We start from the raw sequence: 19,020 nt of genomic DNA, 5'->3' as shown, positions 1-19,020 counted from the left end.
AAAAACCACAACAATGGCTTACGTGTTTCGACCCGTAGGTCTTCCACAGAGCACAACAGATATCTATATTATATACATATGTGTGTGTGTGTGTGTGTTACTTCATAGCAAACAACACAGGCCTATACACAGCAGTTTTGGAATCCTATGATTAGTTGCCAAGCTGGAACGCATGCGCAGTTATCGGTTCAGCGTGAATCATAGATGCAGAAGCAGGTCCGTCCAAAAACAGACAGAAAACGTACAATTTCCACAAAGAGTGGGACAATGAGCTTTTGCTTACAAGAGTAAGAGACAAGTGTATTTGCCCGATATGTGGTGCGGGACTACACACAGACTTTGAAAAAACATTTCCTGCAGGAAGAAATCTCAGAGTCAAAAATGTATGTGAACTAAACCAGTGAAAAAAGCAAATGCTGCAACAGAAGCCTCTTTCTAAGTTGCTTTCTTTCAAAAACAAGACAGCATTTACTGGTACATTGGTAAAGGGCACAATGACTGTCATGGCCAAATCATTACTCAAAGGTTTAAAAAACTAAAAGTCAGAAATAATGTCTGCTATAACTGCCAATAAATAGTGTGTGTATGTTGATATGGTTTAAACGTTTCAAGGCTGACACATACATAGCATTTAAACGTCATAAAAATGTACCAAAAGCACATCCCTAAAAGGACATGACCCGAGACACTGCTGTTCTGCTTGATGACAATTTAAAAACACTCTATAGTCTGAAAACAGAAGATGTTGAACAAAGCTGTTGTTGCTGCACGATTGACGATGACTTCGGTGCCAGTAAAGGTGGATGTACGCTGGAAGCAAACTTTGTATCTGTATCAAATGCGAATATTTTAACAGAAACTGTCATGTGACCCAGTCCTTATCCCTCTCATTAGCCCATTCACAAACACATTCACACATTTCTTAGGGCTATAAAAGCCATTATTTCATTTTGTTTTATTACAGGTACTGGATAAGACACCACGCAAATGCAAAGAAATCAGACATGGGAATTTAAAGATCGCAGTGCTGCCAATATAAAATCAAAAAAAGAGTACACTAGAAAAAGGTAGATAAAGTGAATCAACGGCTCGAGTCCCAGAACAGAACAAAAAACGTTTCAACACGCACACCTCAGACATCCACCTGCAGCCATGTCATATTTGTGCTTTTACATCACTACACAAAAAACAGCAATTACTTTTCATGTTTTTAAAACCAGAACCTAAACAAGTCAGCTTGCAGGGCTATTTATTCATAGGACAAGGTGTTACTGAATTATTTCCAGCAGGCCACAGGTACAGCCTAATTTACAAGGAACACTATTACATTAAGAGTCTGCCTCTGCTGCAATTTACAGCTCTTTTTAGTAAAATACACATCACATGGCAGCCACTGTTAAAGAAAAAAAGGTGATGCATCTGGCAAAAGTGGTTGATTGTTGGTGGGCTAATTTGGGAAAGCATGTGTAATAGAGCATATTTCATTAATATATATAATACTTTTCTGCCACTGTAATACCAACCAAAATGTGAAAAATCACTTACCAGCATTCACTATGGCATCAAGCTCAAGGATAGTGATGTCACCTTTGTAAAGAGATACCTTGTCACTCAAACTAGGTGTCTGCACTGAAGAGTCTTCCGCATCAACTTTACCTGTCAAAAAAAGTAAAATACAGGTGTTGACCAAGTGTACTATTCATAACTGTTGTTGGGCAAGTCTCAAGTTTTTAATCCTAAATTCAACTTGATCGCCTTAAATTTTCTTTTTAAAAAAGAATTTTACAATTTTACAGCATGCTTGTTTGTTTGTGTTTCCAACATAAAAAAATGACTATTTTAATATGCAGTACACAGAAGTAAGCAGAACATATTTGCATACAGAGTGAAACCAAAGAAGATGCAATAATGCTTTATTATAATAATAATAATAATAATAATAATAATAAATAATAATAATAATAATAACAATAATAATAATAATAATATAATTTAAAAAATATACTCCAAAGCGGTTAACTTTCTTGTTTACTGTTCACATGACAACGATGGTTTAAATCAGCCCATCCATGCACCTGTATTGGCTTTTCTGTGACCTGTACTGTACAGTAGGAGGTGGGACAAAGTCAGTGTTGCATTGTTATTTTGATTTAGTTTGCTAAAATCTAGTTTTCAGCATTGGAGGTACAATACCAAAAATGGACATCAAAGCAAAAAAAAAAAGTATATTTCGGCTGAGGATCGTGTTAAATACATTTCCCAAATAAACTTTACATGCAGATGGAGGTAAACTGTTTCGCACACCTAGTAATTTGACTTTGGAGAAAATACAATTGATTGCTTTTTAGCTTCAGAATCACACATTAAATGAAAGGCTACTACTGAGGCTGCTAAACAGAACGTAAAACAAATAACAGCTTTCAGAAAACAAACTGGAAAGTCAATGTGTCCAAGTTAAATCAGTACTACAGGTATGATCTAGCATAGCCACCTCGCTTCAAACAACTCCCTGCTTACTTTTTAAACAGAGTTTTAATTTTTATACACGAATAGGCATGTTTTCTTTCATTTGATCAATAAAATTAATTCTTGGATGGGACAAACATGGCAATGAACGTGCTGCCTATATGGCCTTTATTAAAGAATGCCAGGCGTACTTGGGTAACCGAATTTTGAAACTGTTTCTAATCTATTTCCACATCTGTATAACTTGTGCAAAGCTTTGCCTTACACTTCCAACCTATTCAGTGGATGTAGAAGATGCAGTCTCAATGTATGGGCATGTCTTCACAACACAGAGGCAGAGTAACAAATGACAGCACTCAGCTGTAGTAAGGAAGCAAGTACTGTACCACCATTTGTCGGCTTTTATAGTGCTCTGAAATGTTAATCTACTTAATAATAATATAATAATACTATTTAATGTTTATACTGGTCCACGAAATCCCGCGAAAGGCAGCCAATGCTAGGATGCCAAAACAGGAGTTAGGCTACACGTTCCCAGGATTTAGATTGTTAAAACACGATCAGCCATGTTCTGAACATACTGAAGCCTGTGTTAGAGACAGTAGCAAGCAGAGCACTGTAGTAATCAAGTCTAGAAAAGACAAAGGCATGTACTAACTTCTCAAAATCAAACAAAGACAGAATAGAAAATAATCGGGCAATATTACGTAAATGAAAATAGACACTGATGGCATTCCGTACATGGGACTCAAAGGCTTGACTAGGGTATTAAATAATACCAAGATTTCTCATTTCAGAACTAGCCCTAATCTCAAGCCCATCAATAACCGGACTAAAAGTTGTCAAGTTTACACAGATGATGCTGAGAGCCAAGTATCATTAACTGTGACAGGACAGCGTTGTTGTGATGTCAGGCCAGATGCAGGAACCAAACACCCAGAGACAGCACTGCAATTCAAAAGACGCTGCGCGCCGTTTATTTCAAACAATAATAAAATAAAAGGTTTCAACAAAAACAACACACTGCTCACAGAGCAAAAATAAATAAAATTAAACAAAAACAAATCTCGAACACAATAGCCAACTAAACCTACGGTCAGGCTGGGCAAGTGCCTTCATTGTTCCGTTTTTAATTTTAGTTTTGTTTTGTTCCCTCTTTCCGCTTGCTCTTGTTCCTCCTCCGAACTCCCACCTCGAGAGCTGCAGGATTATATACAGGTGACCATCTCCCGATTAGTAACAAATTAATCACTTAATTCGGGAGATGGCCACCTTCTGCACTAGTTTTTTTATTAATTACTCCTGACAGAGGACGAGCTACCGACCTCGCCTCTGCCAGAACACATTTTAAATAAAAACAAAACAATAACAAACAACACACTGCTACGCTGTCATAAATACACAAAATAAATCAGAATACAAACACATACAAAACAATAAAATTGCACAGGGGCGGAGGGGGAGACCCCGTTCTAAAAATAAATAAACAAATAAATGTACAGGGCTCTTCGCCCTGTAACATTACCTCATCAAAATGTTCTGTTGCATCCATAGTTTAATTTTGGTCAAGCAATGTCTAAGTACAGAGACAGTGAAATAAATGTCAGGTTTAGTCTGCAGGTAAATTTCAGTATCGTCAGCAGAAGAATGAAAAGAGATGCCATGGCGACGAATCATGTGGCCAAGTGGTAGCATATAAATACTAAATTAAAGAGGCCTCAATATAGAGCCCTCAAAACCTCTCATTGTCACAAATTGCTTTCTATCAGACAGACAGGATCTGAACCAACTAAGAGCAGAGCAGAGCTAGAAATACCACCAAAACTTTCCAAACGGTTAAAAAGAATATCATGGTTAACAGAATCAAATGCAGCACTAAGGTCTAAAAGAAACAGACAGGATAATGGACCTGAATCAGCAGCCATTAACACATCACTGACAACCTTAACAAGGGTTGTTTCAGTACTGTGTAATGGTCTGAAGCCTGACTGAAAAGTTCATTTTTCGCAAATGAAGCAACTGCACCCTCCAATTTTTGCCAAAAAAGGCTGATTAGAAAGAGGCCTAGAAATTACAAAGAACTTCACAATTTTTTTTTTTTTAGCAAGGGTTTAACAGCAGCTATTTTAAATGCCGAAGGAACAACTCAGAACACAAGGAATAATTTATGATTTTAGTTAACAATGGGCAAAGAATCAAAGAACTGAAAAGCTAGATCTAAACAGAAAAGTGGGAACCCGGTCTAGGAACATGTTGTGGGTCGCATTTTAATAACAAATTCAGTCCAGCTTGATGGAGTAACTTTAGCAAAATCAGTATGAGGGAACCCAGCAAACTCAGACATGGGGTTTAACAAGGCAGTAGTTATAGAGTAAGCAACTGTTGGAGAATATAAGATTATGTTAGAGAGTAAGTAGCGGGGTTCTGAAAAACAGTGTTACACATCCCCATGTGTTGCTACTACTGTTTAAATAAACATACCTGGAATTTTTCTTTTCATTGTTAACATTCCGACAACTTTTTCCCCCCTTACAACTTTAAAGTCTGTTTCAAAGATCTTTTCAAAATGTCCGCTCTAGTGGACTGGGGTTTGAGATCTGTCCTCTAAGTTACTGCCGGAAAAGCGATAAATTTCCGCAATCGTGGAATTAGGCATTTTGGGAATCGAATTTGCACTGCACCCTGCCAATTTCACTTAATTCATCTCGTGAGTTCACTCACTTGTCTCTACTGAAACTCAACATGGGGACTGCACCAACGAAAGGAAAAAAAAAAACAATGTTTCAGCAAAAGAGAGAGCTGAAGCATTTTCTGATTATCTATATGAGGATGGTGGGATACTATTCTGCAAATTTTGCTGTCATTCAGTTGATCACGTACGAGTCAATACCACTAAAATATCACATTGCCAGTCATAAAGAAGCAGAGAACACGAAAGCAAAAAAGACACAACAAAAAAATGGCAAGGACTGCATTCTTCAAAGCTGAAAAACTTAGATGCAAGGTACTATACTCAAGGCAGGGATTTCCTGAAATAAGCTATATTAAATTGTGTACTTCACTACTGTTTAGTTTATTTCTTTCCACTCTACCTGCATTTAATAGAGCTATAATTTGCAATGTTAAACCACAACCATTTCTTAATCGCTCAAAGCTATTTTTTCTAAAGGAAATTGGTCGCTTTATTGTGTAAAGGATGTAGTCACTACACATACTTTGTTTCATAAAGACAATGGCCCTGAATATCAAAGCCTTTCTGACCATAGGGGAGGGCATTTGTGGCAGTGTTTTAACTTTCCGACTGTTTTTCGTGTTCCGAACAAAAATCAAAAATGGACAGGAATAACGAGAACAGTTCCCAATTCCCACACTATGAAGACTGTTATGCAAATTAAGTGAGTACCTAATTAACGTACCCCCATGCAAAAATCAAAAGGATCGAGGTTTTTCATCTAAAGTGGTTCCACTGGTTTTAAAGAATCCTAATGGAGATGGAAACCTTTTTCAAACAGGCTCCGTGCTCAAATAAAGAAACGTCTGCTGTAGGTGGAGTGACTCTGACTATACAGTACGAATGGTGAGGGTGCTCATTGTGCTGCTAGGGATTGCTGTGATTTTAGAGGATGAAAGGGACAACGTAGCTGCCTCCTCCCAGTATGGGATTGTAGCCGAAAGCATACCCTGTTTGGACCTTATTGAATAGGTGTCCTGCATGGCCAGTATCATTCACAGCCGTTTCATTCTTTGCCACAGGTTGTTTGTATGATATTATACAGTCACATGTTGTTTATTTTCATAAAGTGCAACCAGGTATGGACATTATATGCCAAAATGAAAAACAAATAAATAAATAAAACGAATAAATAAACAAATGTCTATTTATTTATGCATTCATTTATTTTTCATTTTGGCATAAAATATCCACCATAACCGGGTACATGAAACTATAATTTAATTAATACAGAACATACATTTACAAAATTAGCCTACATTAAAATGCACTGTTCTGACACACTTGCTTTATTATGATGTTCTATTAAAATGTGTCTTCTCCTGTTTCTCCATATCTCCTGAAACACATCTGTTTTGTTTTTCTCCACCTTTACAACTGTTCAGTCCCACCTGTCCACTGATTGAAATTCTGAGTCATTTGCGTCACTAACATATAGGTTTGCCATTTAAGTACTGAATAGTTATTCTGCCACCTTTATGTAAATTGCCCCCATTCCACCTGTCAGTAAACAGCAGAAAGGTGTTTCATTTTATGATGGAAACAACGTTCGGGATAAGTTGGGTTAAAACAGATGGAAGCCAACAAGTTTTGGACTGTCAGAAGATACTTGATATTTAGGGCCATTCTGTCTGGAGACACGCCTCTTGTTAAATTTGTTGCTGACGTTATATTTAACAGTTTGGAATATCTAGGTTTCTGGTTAAGAACCAGAATACTGGTTCTGACCTCCACTCACAAGCAGAGCAGTCATGGCATTTAATTTACTAAAAGCAATTACTGTTGCAGTGGGCATTTTACAAAAATTAAAAGGACATTGTAATGGTGTCTAAAAATACAAAAAATAAAAATAAAAAAAAGATCTAAAACTGTTAGTCCACTGAGTTCATTCATCCCAGATGACACTGCCTCATGTGACACCAGGCAGACCATCCTAAGAACCTGAGCAGCCACTGCCTAAAAAAGGGAATTCTTGAGTGTGACTAATAGGTGCATTAGCTGACATTTATCATGGTGCACAGTGTTACCATCTGACCAGACAAAATGAAGACGCTAATTCTGGGACTGCAGCCAAAAGTGTAAAAATACCACCAAACATGCTGTATATTAAACATACAAGTCAAAATACTAAATACAGTACACCCTCGCTATAACAACCCTGTTTTGGTCCAATGCCTTTTGTTCGCTATAGTAAAAGGATAATTCAAAACGGGATAGTTTCAAATTGTCCGAAGTAGGGGTGCTAGATTCTGTTTAATTTGTGAAACATTTAAACTTTTAAAAAATATGATAGTTAAAATTTAAAAAAAAAAAAAAAAACGAGAAAGTGATACTTATTTTTAAACAAATAGTTTTTTATAAATTACCACAGATATATCTATAAATAGGCGTTCTAATTTTCAGTGTTTTACCCCAGTTTTTTTTTTTTTTACTCTCCTTTAAAAATGCAATTGATATCTGTTAAGCCATTCGTGTATCTCAATCACAACTGAGAAACGCGTTAGAATAAGACGGCTCAAGATGACTTCCCATGCACCTGCATAGACCTCTCAGAATTACATTTCCCATCATCCTACTGCTCACTGGTAAATCCATCTCAGTTACATATGTGAGCAGGAGGATGATGGGAAATGTAGTTCTGGGAGGTCCATGCAGGTACATCGGAAGCCATCTTGACACAGTTTTTCGATAGTTATCCACATAGGCAGGCAGCCGCAGAGAATTATAACTTTTTGATCCAGAGCAGAAGTTGCTCCTGGTTTTCTAAAAGTATTCGTAAGAATCTTGAGGTGCATACCTAGCAAGAGACAATGCAGGTATACAAAAGAGAAGTTACATACAATCTAAGAAATGTCCAATATTAGGGAACTAAGTTGCATTATTTACAAAGAGAATATAAAAACTTGTATACTACAAGTATACTTGTGCCAAAATAGGATGGTATAATGGTACCAATAGTATAGTAAAACCAGAGAATTGTGGCACCTCTTGCAGTATACTACTTTACTACTTGTTTTGTAATGATATTGGATTCTGATCCAAACTTCTTTATACCATCTGATAAATGTTGAACACTATGGGAGGTGAAAAACAACAAAAATTAAATAACAAATGTACAAGCATTATATATTAAAATGTGCAAGTGTTGTATATTAAACATACAACTCAAAATACTAAATACAGAACACCCACACTATAACAACCCTGTTTGGGTCCAAAGCCTTTTGTTCGCTATAGTAAAAGCATAATCCAAAACGAACAATATAAGCTGCTGAAGTAAATTAAGGAAGTCACCTTGGATAAAGGCATTAGCTAAATTATTCAGAATATTAGTACTGTTTTTATACCTTGATTTTCTTTATTATTACAGTATTTGTCACTACTACCACTAATAAAGCGCATCAACAAGGTTTCAGTTTCATTTCAATTGCAAATGTTAATTTCAGTCTTGGTTTAAGATTGTTAATACAAGTTTTTAAAAAACATACTTTCAATGTCTTTTCCTTGAGAAACTATATAAAATAGGTAGTAAATGAAAAAATGGATTTAAAGCAATGATTTTTCTTTTTTTTTTTTTTTTTTTTTAAATCAAGTGATTTAAATCAGCCACCCAACAATGATATGCTTTAACATTGTTCATGTACTGCTGCTGTAACTAAACTCTGCTGAACAAAGCCTACATTTTTGGTCTCCCTTTTTATCAAAATATACCCAGACAGGGCTTTGCTTATTTCAAGCTCTCAAATGTGACACTGCTAGTCACGTGAGCAAAACCATAGTGGACATTGGGAGGTGAATCCAGTGACAAAGGTAGGAAGCAGACAAACAAAAAAAATTCTGCAGTAGCTGTTATTTGCAGACACTCTCTTGTTCTTATTGTTTGTCCTACACATTTTTTACAAAGTTTCAAAGATTAAGCAAAATTAAAACACACTTCACACTTTACTAACATTTAAACTCTAAACGAGTAACACCCCTAGTCCTAGCAGTGTACAGTGCCAAAAAGTGATCTGGAAAGAAAGAAACTGCACAGCAAGGTGCAACACATCTTACAGATACTGTTATAAAATGTATATGGCTGTGATACTGGCTATTTAAAACATGTAATTAACCAAATGTATCACAAATACAAAATAAAAGTAAATGAGGTGATGTAAATAATTTTACTTTTTCTTTCTGCTCAGAGAGAGATATTATCTTGAAAACAGATCTACTTCAACAAGGGAATTTATTTTTTTATCAGACAAAGCAACCCCATGGGCATAAATGTAAGGGGAGTGGCACCTGTGATTTAATAGTTTGTAAAAAATGGAAGTGTCAAAAAGACATGCATCATTGATGTGGTTAGACGTAAACAATGTGGTTGTGAAACAGTTCATTTTCACCAACGGTAGAGACCTACAAGTCACAAGTTCACAAGTTCACAATCAGACACAAGTTGCTGAGCAATTTAGCGTTTTCCTTTCTGGCGAGTTGCTTCATCATTTAGTGTTTACAATTTTGTGCAATATTCATAACGAATCTAGAGCCGCTGCATTTAACCTGTGTAGGGGTGCTGTGTTAATTTTGTTTGACAGTTAGTTTAATAACATTAGTTTGTCTGTTACTTTATTATTGTAGTTTATTAACATACACTTGCCTATTGCTTTTCTCTTATTCTGTTAATTTTATATGTTGATGCATGTGCGTCATGACAAGTAATTAATATGTATTTATTTATCAATTCATATTGTGGCTGGTGGTCAACTCGGTCTTAAAGAACACTTTGGCAAAGAGAACACTTTGCCTGCTTGTTCTCTTAGACCGAGTCAACTGTAACATGACCTCAAGTGGTCTCTGAGAAATCAAGCTTTCACAGCATGGTGCTGGCAAACGTTTCTGCTAATGCCTTCATTAGTGTTCTAAAAGGCACGTGTCTAACACATAATAGAACAGAAAGCTCAACCTTATAATAAAACCTTAAACTTGGAAAAAAGAATCCTGAATAACTACTATAAAAAAAAAAAAAAGACTGAGGACCAAGAACTAAGCGTTGCATTAATGCTACTAATCCTTGCGTACAAACCAACATCTGGATTTAACTTAATTAAAGCATCTACGCATAGCGCACCTTTGCATAGCAGATGCATTTGATTTGGTTTACTCTGCCTCTGTTTTATACTAATACAAAGAGACAGTCTAAATCAAAACCTTTTTAAAAGCTTGCAGGACACCTGTACGTAGGAAGAACTTGCTAGACTGCAGTGGCAAAAATTGCTTACACAGAAACACCTCGTTTTCAGTTAGATGAGAAGACTCCAAATGTAAAGTGGCTTTCTGTTGTTGGTGGTTCAAAATGTTGTTTTTTCCTACAAAGCTATGAAAACACCAGTTAATTTAAATAAACCTTGGATTTAAAATATGTAGTTTTCCCCCTTGTATATTCCTTGTAGTATGAATGAAACCAAAAAGACGTTCCTCTCATCAAAAAATAATACTTACATTTACTTTTTTCCTGTTGCTTCCAAGTTGGAATTTCCTCCAGTGGAACATACTTTTCTCCATACTCTTTACGCCTTTCTTCAAGTCCCAATGCTAATAAACGCTCTGTAAAAATACATACATACATACATAAAATCCTGTGGCTTTTCTAAATATTAAGCACAGTAAGTTTTACTTCAAATTTTACTTCTATCTCCTCATACTTTTGTTCATTTACCTTACAGAAATGTCAGTCTGATTAGGACAAATGCACAGCAGCATTCAAAAGATTTATCTGAAAACATGCAAGCCTGCTGTTTAGCTTTAAATATACTCGTTTTACTTAAAAACACAGTAATCTTCCAAGCACTGCATAAACAATTCTTAAAATACTACAGTTGAGTTTTTGGGGTTTTTGGATTTCTACAAATTGCACACCTAAGTGTTCATTACCGTTGTTCACCTGTAACAAAAAAAAAAAATCATCTGATGTGCTGAGGGCAGTTTCTAGTGGATATTCATTTCAGCTGCGTACCCGTTCACCTGAAGTTACTTCTAAAAATCCACTTCAGAAATCCACAAAAAAAAAACAAATTTAGTAGAAAAAAATAATGATCTTGAATTGATTTTTTTTAAGGTATTATATACCATCTCTAAATCACTGAATACATATTTCATTTGTGTTTAGCTGCTACTTTCCACCTGTACGCAGGCATGATTTCGGTTGAGTGGATTATCACTCTGATGTGTGGGTAAAACAGGAGCGGTGACTATGTCTATGGAAAGCGCTCTTTGTTGCTCATTAACTTTGGTGTTTTCAACTTGTCGTATAATTGAATACTAATCAGTGAAGCACAATATTTGGCATATTCTGAAGTATAAATGCTCCGATAAACATAAACAATAATCACAATACTTTGACGGAGAAAAAAAAAAACAGAGAAAACACAAGAGTACAGAAAGTGCAAAGCGACAGAAAGTTATACTGAATCCTTCTGTATGTTTTTTTTTGTTTTTGTGAGGGGGGGGGGGGGGGGTTATATTGGTTTTAATAAAAAAAAAAAAAGTTTATCAGTTTATAATTTTATCTTGATGTTAATGTTTTTGATATTGTAAATATTTTAAATGGCACACAATTATGCTTAGTTGGGAAGTAAATGGTAAACTGATGACTATTTTGTCTTATTTATAATAACTTTGCTTAACAGAAAGCGAATACGAGTGTTTCCAAAGAGATTCCCAAATACTATCTTTTAATTCTGTGCATCCGCAAAGACACGTAATTAAAAGTTTTAAGAATTAAGCCTACTGTTTGGTATTGTGTCCTAAACCAGCAGTTTGTCAGTCCCAAAATGTTGTGACATAAATTATATATTAAATAAACGGGGCAAAAATAAATATGTTAATCGCAATATTCTGCCTTTTATTGTAACTGTGGTACCATTCTGTCTAGTTAAAATTGTAAAGGGGTACTTTAGCTGAAAACTCCAGACAGAAGGGGTACAAGTTTCAAAAAAACGTTGCAAACCCCTGGCCTAGTATATGGATCCTAAACAGACAGCCTCAATAACAAGCAGGACACTGTGTGGTTGTACACCAGCATGGACTACTACCAGTTTGCAGATGTGCAAAAATAAATAAGTCTCACATTTCTAAAAAGAAACGATGCTTGCAACGTTAAAGAACCAGTGGGCTGTACTGGTTCCTACATATGCATATAGAAAACGTAGCCACACAATACCTGCACATACTTATAAAACTGCAATGCCAGTAGTTGTATCACCTTTAGATTCATATGCAGTAAAGGTAATGTAAATAGTCAGGACTGTCATGCACAAAAAAAAAAAAAAAAAAAAAACCCACTGGGCTTACCTTTTTCCATCCTCCAGTCCTTTTTCTTTTTGCTCATGTTACCGTGATGGTTGGACTTGGAAGTAGAGTTTTTTGTGTTTGTCAGCCCCAGACTCACTGCGAGTGTGTTAGGAAACTCAGAGAAAGTGAAACCGCTCCAGAACAAGCAACGTCTCACCTGTGAGGCTGTCAAAAATACCAGGATCCCAAACCGACCAACCTAACTTGATAGTTGTGTAAAGCTCCACCTTCTCCGTGCCTGGTTCTGAGGCATTGACGAGGACGTGAAATACTGATTGGGTTTTGTTGCTGGCAGTCATGCATTGCGTGACAGCTGTTAGGTTGATCGACATTAAGCTAGTTCCTCAGCAAGTCTTGAGCAAGTATGGAGCTTGCATCAGCAATTTAGTGTGGTACTACAACAACAATGCTGGCAGTAGTGTGATTGCATTGCAGGGGATAATGTAGCAGTGTTCGCATGGCATGGGTTTGTCAACCCTCACACTCGCCAGTGAAAAATTCAGCCTTTTGTTATCTTTACGACGGCAGCGTAGCTCAGTTAAAATTATGTCTTTTAATTATGTGTTTGGGTTTTTTTTTTTTTTATGAAGTAGATATAACTAGTGCTACATTCTGCGTTCTGTTATGTCATAAAATATATTCACCTGCGTGTCTGCTTGGCCTAACAGTTTTTACATATGCTAAAGTAGCGCCTGTTTTTTCATAAGATACCACATAACAAAAATAATTGAATGCCCACCCGTACTGGCAATGAAAGCATTATACAAATATTGTTGTGGTTGTTGTTTTATCTGAAAACACAAAGCGTTGCGATTATGTTTAATCATACCGTCACAAGTCACAGTAAAATACATTAGCACATTTGTTTTTAATGTATTTGTTTTACATTTCTGTCTTACATAGATTGTATTGTACTTCTGGTTGTAGATACGAGTACGAATTGCATCCATTGGGCCCTATTCATCTACATATTTTATTTTTAAATACAATAAATAAATAAAGCCCTTCATAAAACACTATCAGCTGTTTTAGAGAAGGTTGCTTTTTTTTTTCAAAGCACTAACTTAAAGAGTAAATAGGGGTTCCAAAAAATATAGGGTTACATGTGTTTCTACAACTGTTTAAATAACGTACCTGTAATTTTTATTTTCATTGTTAACATCCTGACAACTGTTTACATTTATAACTTTAAAGTCATTCAAAGCTCTTTGAAATGTCCGCTTTAGTGCACTAATAATAGTGTATTACTGCCCACATTGTCAAACAGGTAACACAGCAATAACGATCCACGATGTGGTAGAACAGAAAAGCCAGTGCACTTATGTTTTTATTATTATTATTATTATTATGGGTTTTTTTTTTTTTTTTTTTTTGTTTTTTTTTTTTATTGCTCTACCTGTAGTGATTGGCAAACCCTTTCAAACCCCAGTGCACTAGAACGGCTATTTTGAAAATATCTTTGAAACAGACTTTAAAGTTATGTGTAAACAGTTGTCAGGGTGTTAACGATGAAAATAAAATTTACAGGTACGTTTTTTAAAGAGTTGTAGCAACACGGGAAGTATAACATTATGTTTTTCGGATCCCCGCTACTTGCTCTTTAGTGAATGTTTGTTTTGTTTTGTTTAGGGCCCATTGTGTATTGGAACTTAAATAACTTAATAACAAAAACATGACATGCTAGGGATGGTACACGGTGAATTCTTTAGTTGTAATAGTTAATATAACTATAAGTTATCCAAGTTTATTTCCATTTCATATTTACATATCACATGAAAGTTGTGTTGTTAAAATAACTGCTTCAGCTTAGACAGGAACAAGCTGTTGGCATCGTTTTTGTCCCCTGTCTAGTCATAAGTACAAGTACAACCTATGTGATATTCCGTCGCAGTCCACAATCTCCTTCAATCATATCAATCTGAATGGATAGGACCGCACAGTTGCTAAGCAACCTCCTCCCACCAAGGAAATTGTGTATAGCATTGGGTCAGTTTATCGGGATTTGAGAACTTTCTAACAACGGTTACAACAATTATATATTTATTGTAATTTGAGAGCTGTTTGGAGTAGACAACGATGATGTCGAAACTCATTGTCATCGTAGCTCTGTTGATCGGCAGCGCCGCTGTAGTGAGTATGTGTCTTGTGGAGTGTAAAATAAATACATTAAATAAATCAAGACTACTGGTATCACACCCACAATATAGTTATGCATTTTGTTGAAACTGTTTCCTTTGATTTGATAAAATTTTGAGACTACGAAGTCCCGACTTCTGTTGACACCTTTTCCAAATATAGGAACAGATGTTGTCCAATGTTAAAAATGGTCACCAAAGCAAGGAAGACAAATAATAACATTGTGATATTTAAAGTTGTATTCCTAAAGAAAAAAAAAAAACAACTGATGTCACATTTCAACAATTCAAGTAGCATTGCCTTTTGCAGTTTTTTGACAAAGGAGCCTTGTTGCTGTCAGAATGTACTGTAGAAACAATAGATCTTAAGAAACTACTGATGCCCTGAGGTAGGGGAAAGGTTAATTGGATAATGGTGTTCATATGATATTAATATGTTCGTTTGTTTCTTTTGGATTTCAATGGTTTGTGGCTGAAGATGTATAGATATGAAACGGTACCGGTTGATATGTTGTTTGTAATTTACAGATTTAAAAACATTTAACAACCATCTCAGACAGTAGCCTACATATAATTTTTTTTTGAGTTTCCACTTTGGAAGAAAGCTCCCCTTATATTATTATTTTTGTTTATTTTTTTACCATAATTGTGCCTGTTTGGGTTATTTTGGTGTACACTTTAAATATATAGTGGACTTCAGCACACCAGTGAAAACAAATATAAGTTGTATGCAATACCCTAGTTGTGTGCAGTGCAAGGCTAGCCAAAACCTTAGGTCAGTGCTTTGAACCTTGTAGGTATGCAGACACAATACAAAATGATTCAATTAAGTCATAATACATTCATATGGGTTGCGCTGTTTATTTTTGTTGCATTGTCACATCGAGTTCAAAAAGTCAATTGAAAATTTTCAGCTAAATTCAAAATGTATTTTTTTAGCTAGTCACAATTTCTTCAAGTCAGTCATAAATCTAAATCCTTGGTTCTGTCTATAGTACCTATAGAAACATAGTTTATGTTAGTAGTCACGTGACTAAACTGAAAGTTATCTACAGTATTGCTTTTTTGAAAAGTAATTATTTCGGTCTGATTTTTTTTAAACAAGCTAAACTGATACTGAATGCTACCCTGTCTTGCAGGAAATCCTGTAAAGACTGGAACGTATATATTACAGCAGTAGTTTCTTCTAGTATTTCTAAGTGTCCATGCCACCACATACTAAATTAACTTAAATTAAAAAAAAAACAGGTATTATATAACCAACCCCCACAAAGACTGAGTGGGAGGATTGTCTTGTCTGATGAATATGTGTTGTTAATGCAGTACATAATTTCAGTTTGAAACACGAGAATACAAATGTTTCCTTTATTTATATATTTATTTTGTATTGCATAAATTGTGAATATATGCATAACTTTAAGCCATACATTCCAACTGTCTAATGTAATAACATTTAACAATTGTATAGTATTGTTGTATAAATTGCACATTCCTGATTGTGAAAAATATTCAAAAGTTGCTGTGATTGTTCGTTTTTCATTTTCAGTAGCTGTGCAGTACATTATAGCTCTATAATGAGGTCATGTGCTACCAAAGCCAAGCATCTCTGGCAGTGCAATAAGTGCATTAGAAAACTGAGTACAGGTTCATAAGTGTTAGCTGTATAGTGCCCAGTGCATAGATCCATGACTTTTTGCAGTGAAGCCTGGTGGTAAATCTAGTGTGTCCTCTTTTATCGTACATCTCCAGGGGCATTTACAGTACTATACATTGTTAACCAGGAATGTGTTGTGACAGACAAAGTCCAATTCTAATGAAAATACAGGGAGCTGCATGTAAAAATATGGGGGTAGATAGGGTGCTAGTGCAACAGAGTTATCTGCTTGTATCAGGAATATGGGTCAAAAGTTGATGCTGCCATTCTGCCAGATTTTTAATAGCTGCCTATGAAAATGGTTTTACATTTTGTAGGCACTACTTTTCACATTCTCACTGGAAATTGTGCGCTGGACTTTTTAAAATCCTATGCACATGTCCTTTGTTGAAGGATTTTTCAACTGAACACAACCCAGCATAGGTTACACACTAATCCCCTGAGCTCCTAAAAACATTTAGGCTGTTATGCTGGTATGTTACTGCAGGTATTAGTAAGCCCTGTAAATCAATTAGTTTTTATGACAAAATTATCCTTTTTATGTAGCATTACATTCCTAAGTAATAAAGCAGTTAACATGGGTATATCCTCGTCCCCCTGTTTTAATCCATATTATGTATGTTATGCTTCTTCTCAGGTACAAGTGAAGGTCTTAAAAATAACAATGGACAGCACAAAGAGAAAAAGGTAGCTTAACAATATAATTATTGATATAGATTAATGTTCTTTCAGATCATGGCTATTACATGGTAAAAAAAAAAAAGATGATTAAAAGAAGTAAGATAACACAACTCATATTCATCCATAAAATAAATTGTACCAGGTGACGTTAACTGAAATGTGACATTTGATACTGCAATCAATAAAACTTTAGGAGTGTGTTCCAAATGTCCTCTGCATTATGGTGCATTTTTTAAATGTATTATGATCACACAGAAACCATTGGTTTAATAAGATTTTATTGATTGCTGACTGATTTTCTTTTTTCACAAAAAACATTAGAATAGGTGCACTTTTCTTTTCTTCTTTGCCTGAGAAATATTTTAACCCAGATTGTATTGAATTGCTTCTTCAACCACACTGCTGTGTATTGAAGATACACTACACCTGCTTTCATTGAACAGCATAATTCATTGCAAAGTGTCTTATCTCATATTGGGAGGGTGTACATAATGGAGTATTTGAAGCAATCCACAGCTCTCATGCTAAACAGCACTTGAAAAAAGTGGATCACATGAAAGTCTGTTTTTCTCACACAGATGTGACTGATGTCCAGGTAAAAGATGTCGTTGTATCACATGCAAATCAAAACTACACTGGGTTCCCCAGTGGCTCACCTAGTACAAGCTTGGTTGCACTGAGATTGCTGATGTTGGCTGCACTGGCTTATGCGTTTCCACTGAGTTAGGGAGGATTTTGTCTGGGAATAGTTCACCTCATCTCACTTTAAACCCCCAACTGGTCAGCTTTCCCATTCTGGGCCTCGACTCAGTGGTTCTGTTCTTAGGTTTGGCAGGTGAAAGGAGGCAGTTTCAGTAGCTTGACAGCACTAACAGAGATCATCTGTTAATGATTGGTAAGTGGGTTGCATCAGTAAGTTGACATTCGAATTGGCATTGCAGATTGGGTAAATGTTTTTTTCTTTAAATATGTGTGCCTAATTATTTTTACCCCGAAATGTCCAATTACGCTCCCTCACTTCAGATATTCCCCAGAATATCTCAGCAGAACTCCAATCATATCTTCATGTAGTATTGTGGCAAAGTGGGTCATAGTGTGCAGGTGCAGGTGATCAATGAACAGACAGACAATTATAATCCAGGTGCAAAAGTTGTTTTATTAGTTTTATGTCCAGAGCCTGATGGCAAAACAAACAATAAACAATAAAGATGGTAAGTAATACAGTGGTGTGTATTACTTACTTTGTAATCCCTGGTTAGGTCCTGAAATAATAGTCCCGTTTATTGTATCCCCACATGAAACACAAAACACTATACACAAGTCAATTGAATTAGTCGTTATGGTGATATGAGTGCAGTGCTATTCCGGGTTTGTGCTGTCCTCTGGCGACAGCTCTGGAATGCGTTAGCTGTCTAATAACAACAAACAACAATTAGACAAGACAAACAAACACTCGTGATACATATATTCGAAGCAGCAATAACCTAAACAAAGGCACAGATTATGTCGCTTCGACCCCTACTTATACCGTCACTCATGACCCCTTGGTAAACGATTGCAGCTGCTCCTCCAATCCGCGGCTGCCACATCATTTCCCTTCCGGTTCGATGAGTTAGTGTACCAATGCGCCACCCCTTTTTTAAATGGCCAACTTCCTTTTAACAAAGTGTTAGGCCAAGCAGTCCAGGGTACTTTGTTCTCGTTACTTAGCACCCTCACAGGTCAGGAGGGAGATTTACCACCAAGAATCATTGTCTTTGTGACACAAGTATCTGCCTGAGCTCGCTGAGAACCTGGCTAGTGGAGTGTGTAGTAGCGTTATAAAGATCAATACTCTCTGACGATTGTGTCTCCCCAACCCTGTAGATTCCACAGTGAAGACCAACGACTTTGCACAGACAGAATGCTCCTACACACTCCCTACGTCCCTAATGAAGCTAACTGACTAATAATTTTATGTATTTCACAGGAAGCTGAGAATGAGACCTTGCCATTGAAAGATTCTGAAGGAATTGATTTCC

General features: G+C 36.0%; 2 protein-coding genes across 2 annotated transcripts in view; one reads left to right on the top strand and one right to left on the bottom strand.

Annotated features, from left to right (window-relative positions):
* Window positions 1-12,745, bottom strand: part of macrod2 (mono-ADP ribosylhydrolase 2) — a 754,657-nt gene extending 741,912 nt beyond the window's left edge. The window contains exons 1-3 of the mRNA XM_041252938.1: window positions 12,530-12,745; window positions 10,679-10,783; window positions 1,546-1,656 (exon numbers count right to left, since the gene is read on the bottom strand). Coding sequence (XP_041108872.1) covers window positions 1,546-1,656; window positions 10,679-10,783; window positions 12,530-12,566 — 253 coding nt within the window. The 5' untranslated portion in view covers window positions 12,567-12,745. The remainder of the gene's footprint in view (window positions 1-1,545; window positions 1,657-10,678; window positions 10,784-12,529) is intronic.
* A 1,863-nt stretch (window positions 12,746-14,608) lies between these two features.
* LOC121317682 (protein sel-1 homolog 1-like) overlaps window positions 14,609-19,020 on the top strand; it is a 42,665-nt gene continuing 38,253 nt past the window's right edge. Inside the window, exon 1 of the mRNA XM_041253842.1 lies at window positions 14,609-14,663. Coding sequence (XP_041109776.1) covers window positions 14,609-14,663 — 55 coding nt within the window. The remainder of the gene's footprint in view (window positions 14,664-19,020) is intronic.

This window comes from Polyodon spathula, chromosome 6 (genome assembly GCF_017654505.1).
Source record: "Polyodon spathula isolate WHYD16114869_AA chromosome 6, ASM1765450v1, whole genome shotgun sequence".
In the NCBI taxonomy this organism is placed as follows: Eukaryota; Metazoa; Chordata; class Actinopteri; order Acipenseriformes; family Polyodontidae; genus Polyodon; species Polyodon spathula.
Note: the sequence above shows the minus strand (reverse complement) of the source record. Positions and strands in the feature narration are given on the sequence as shown.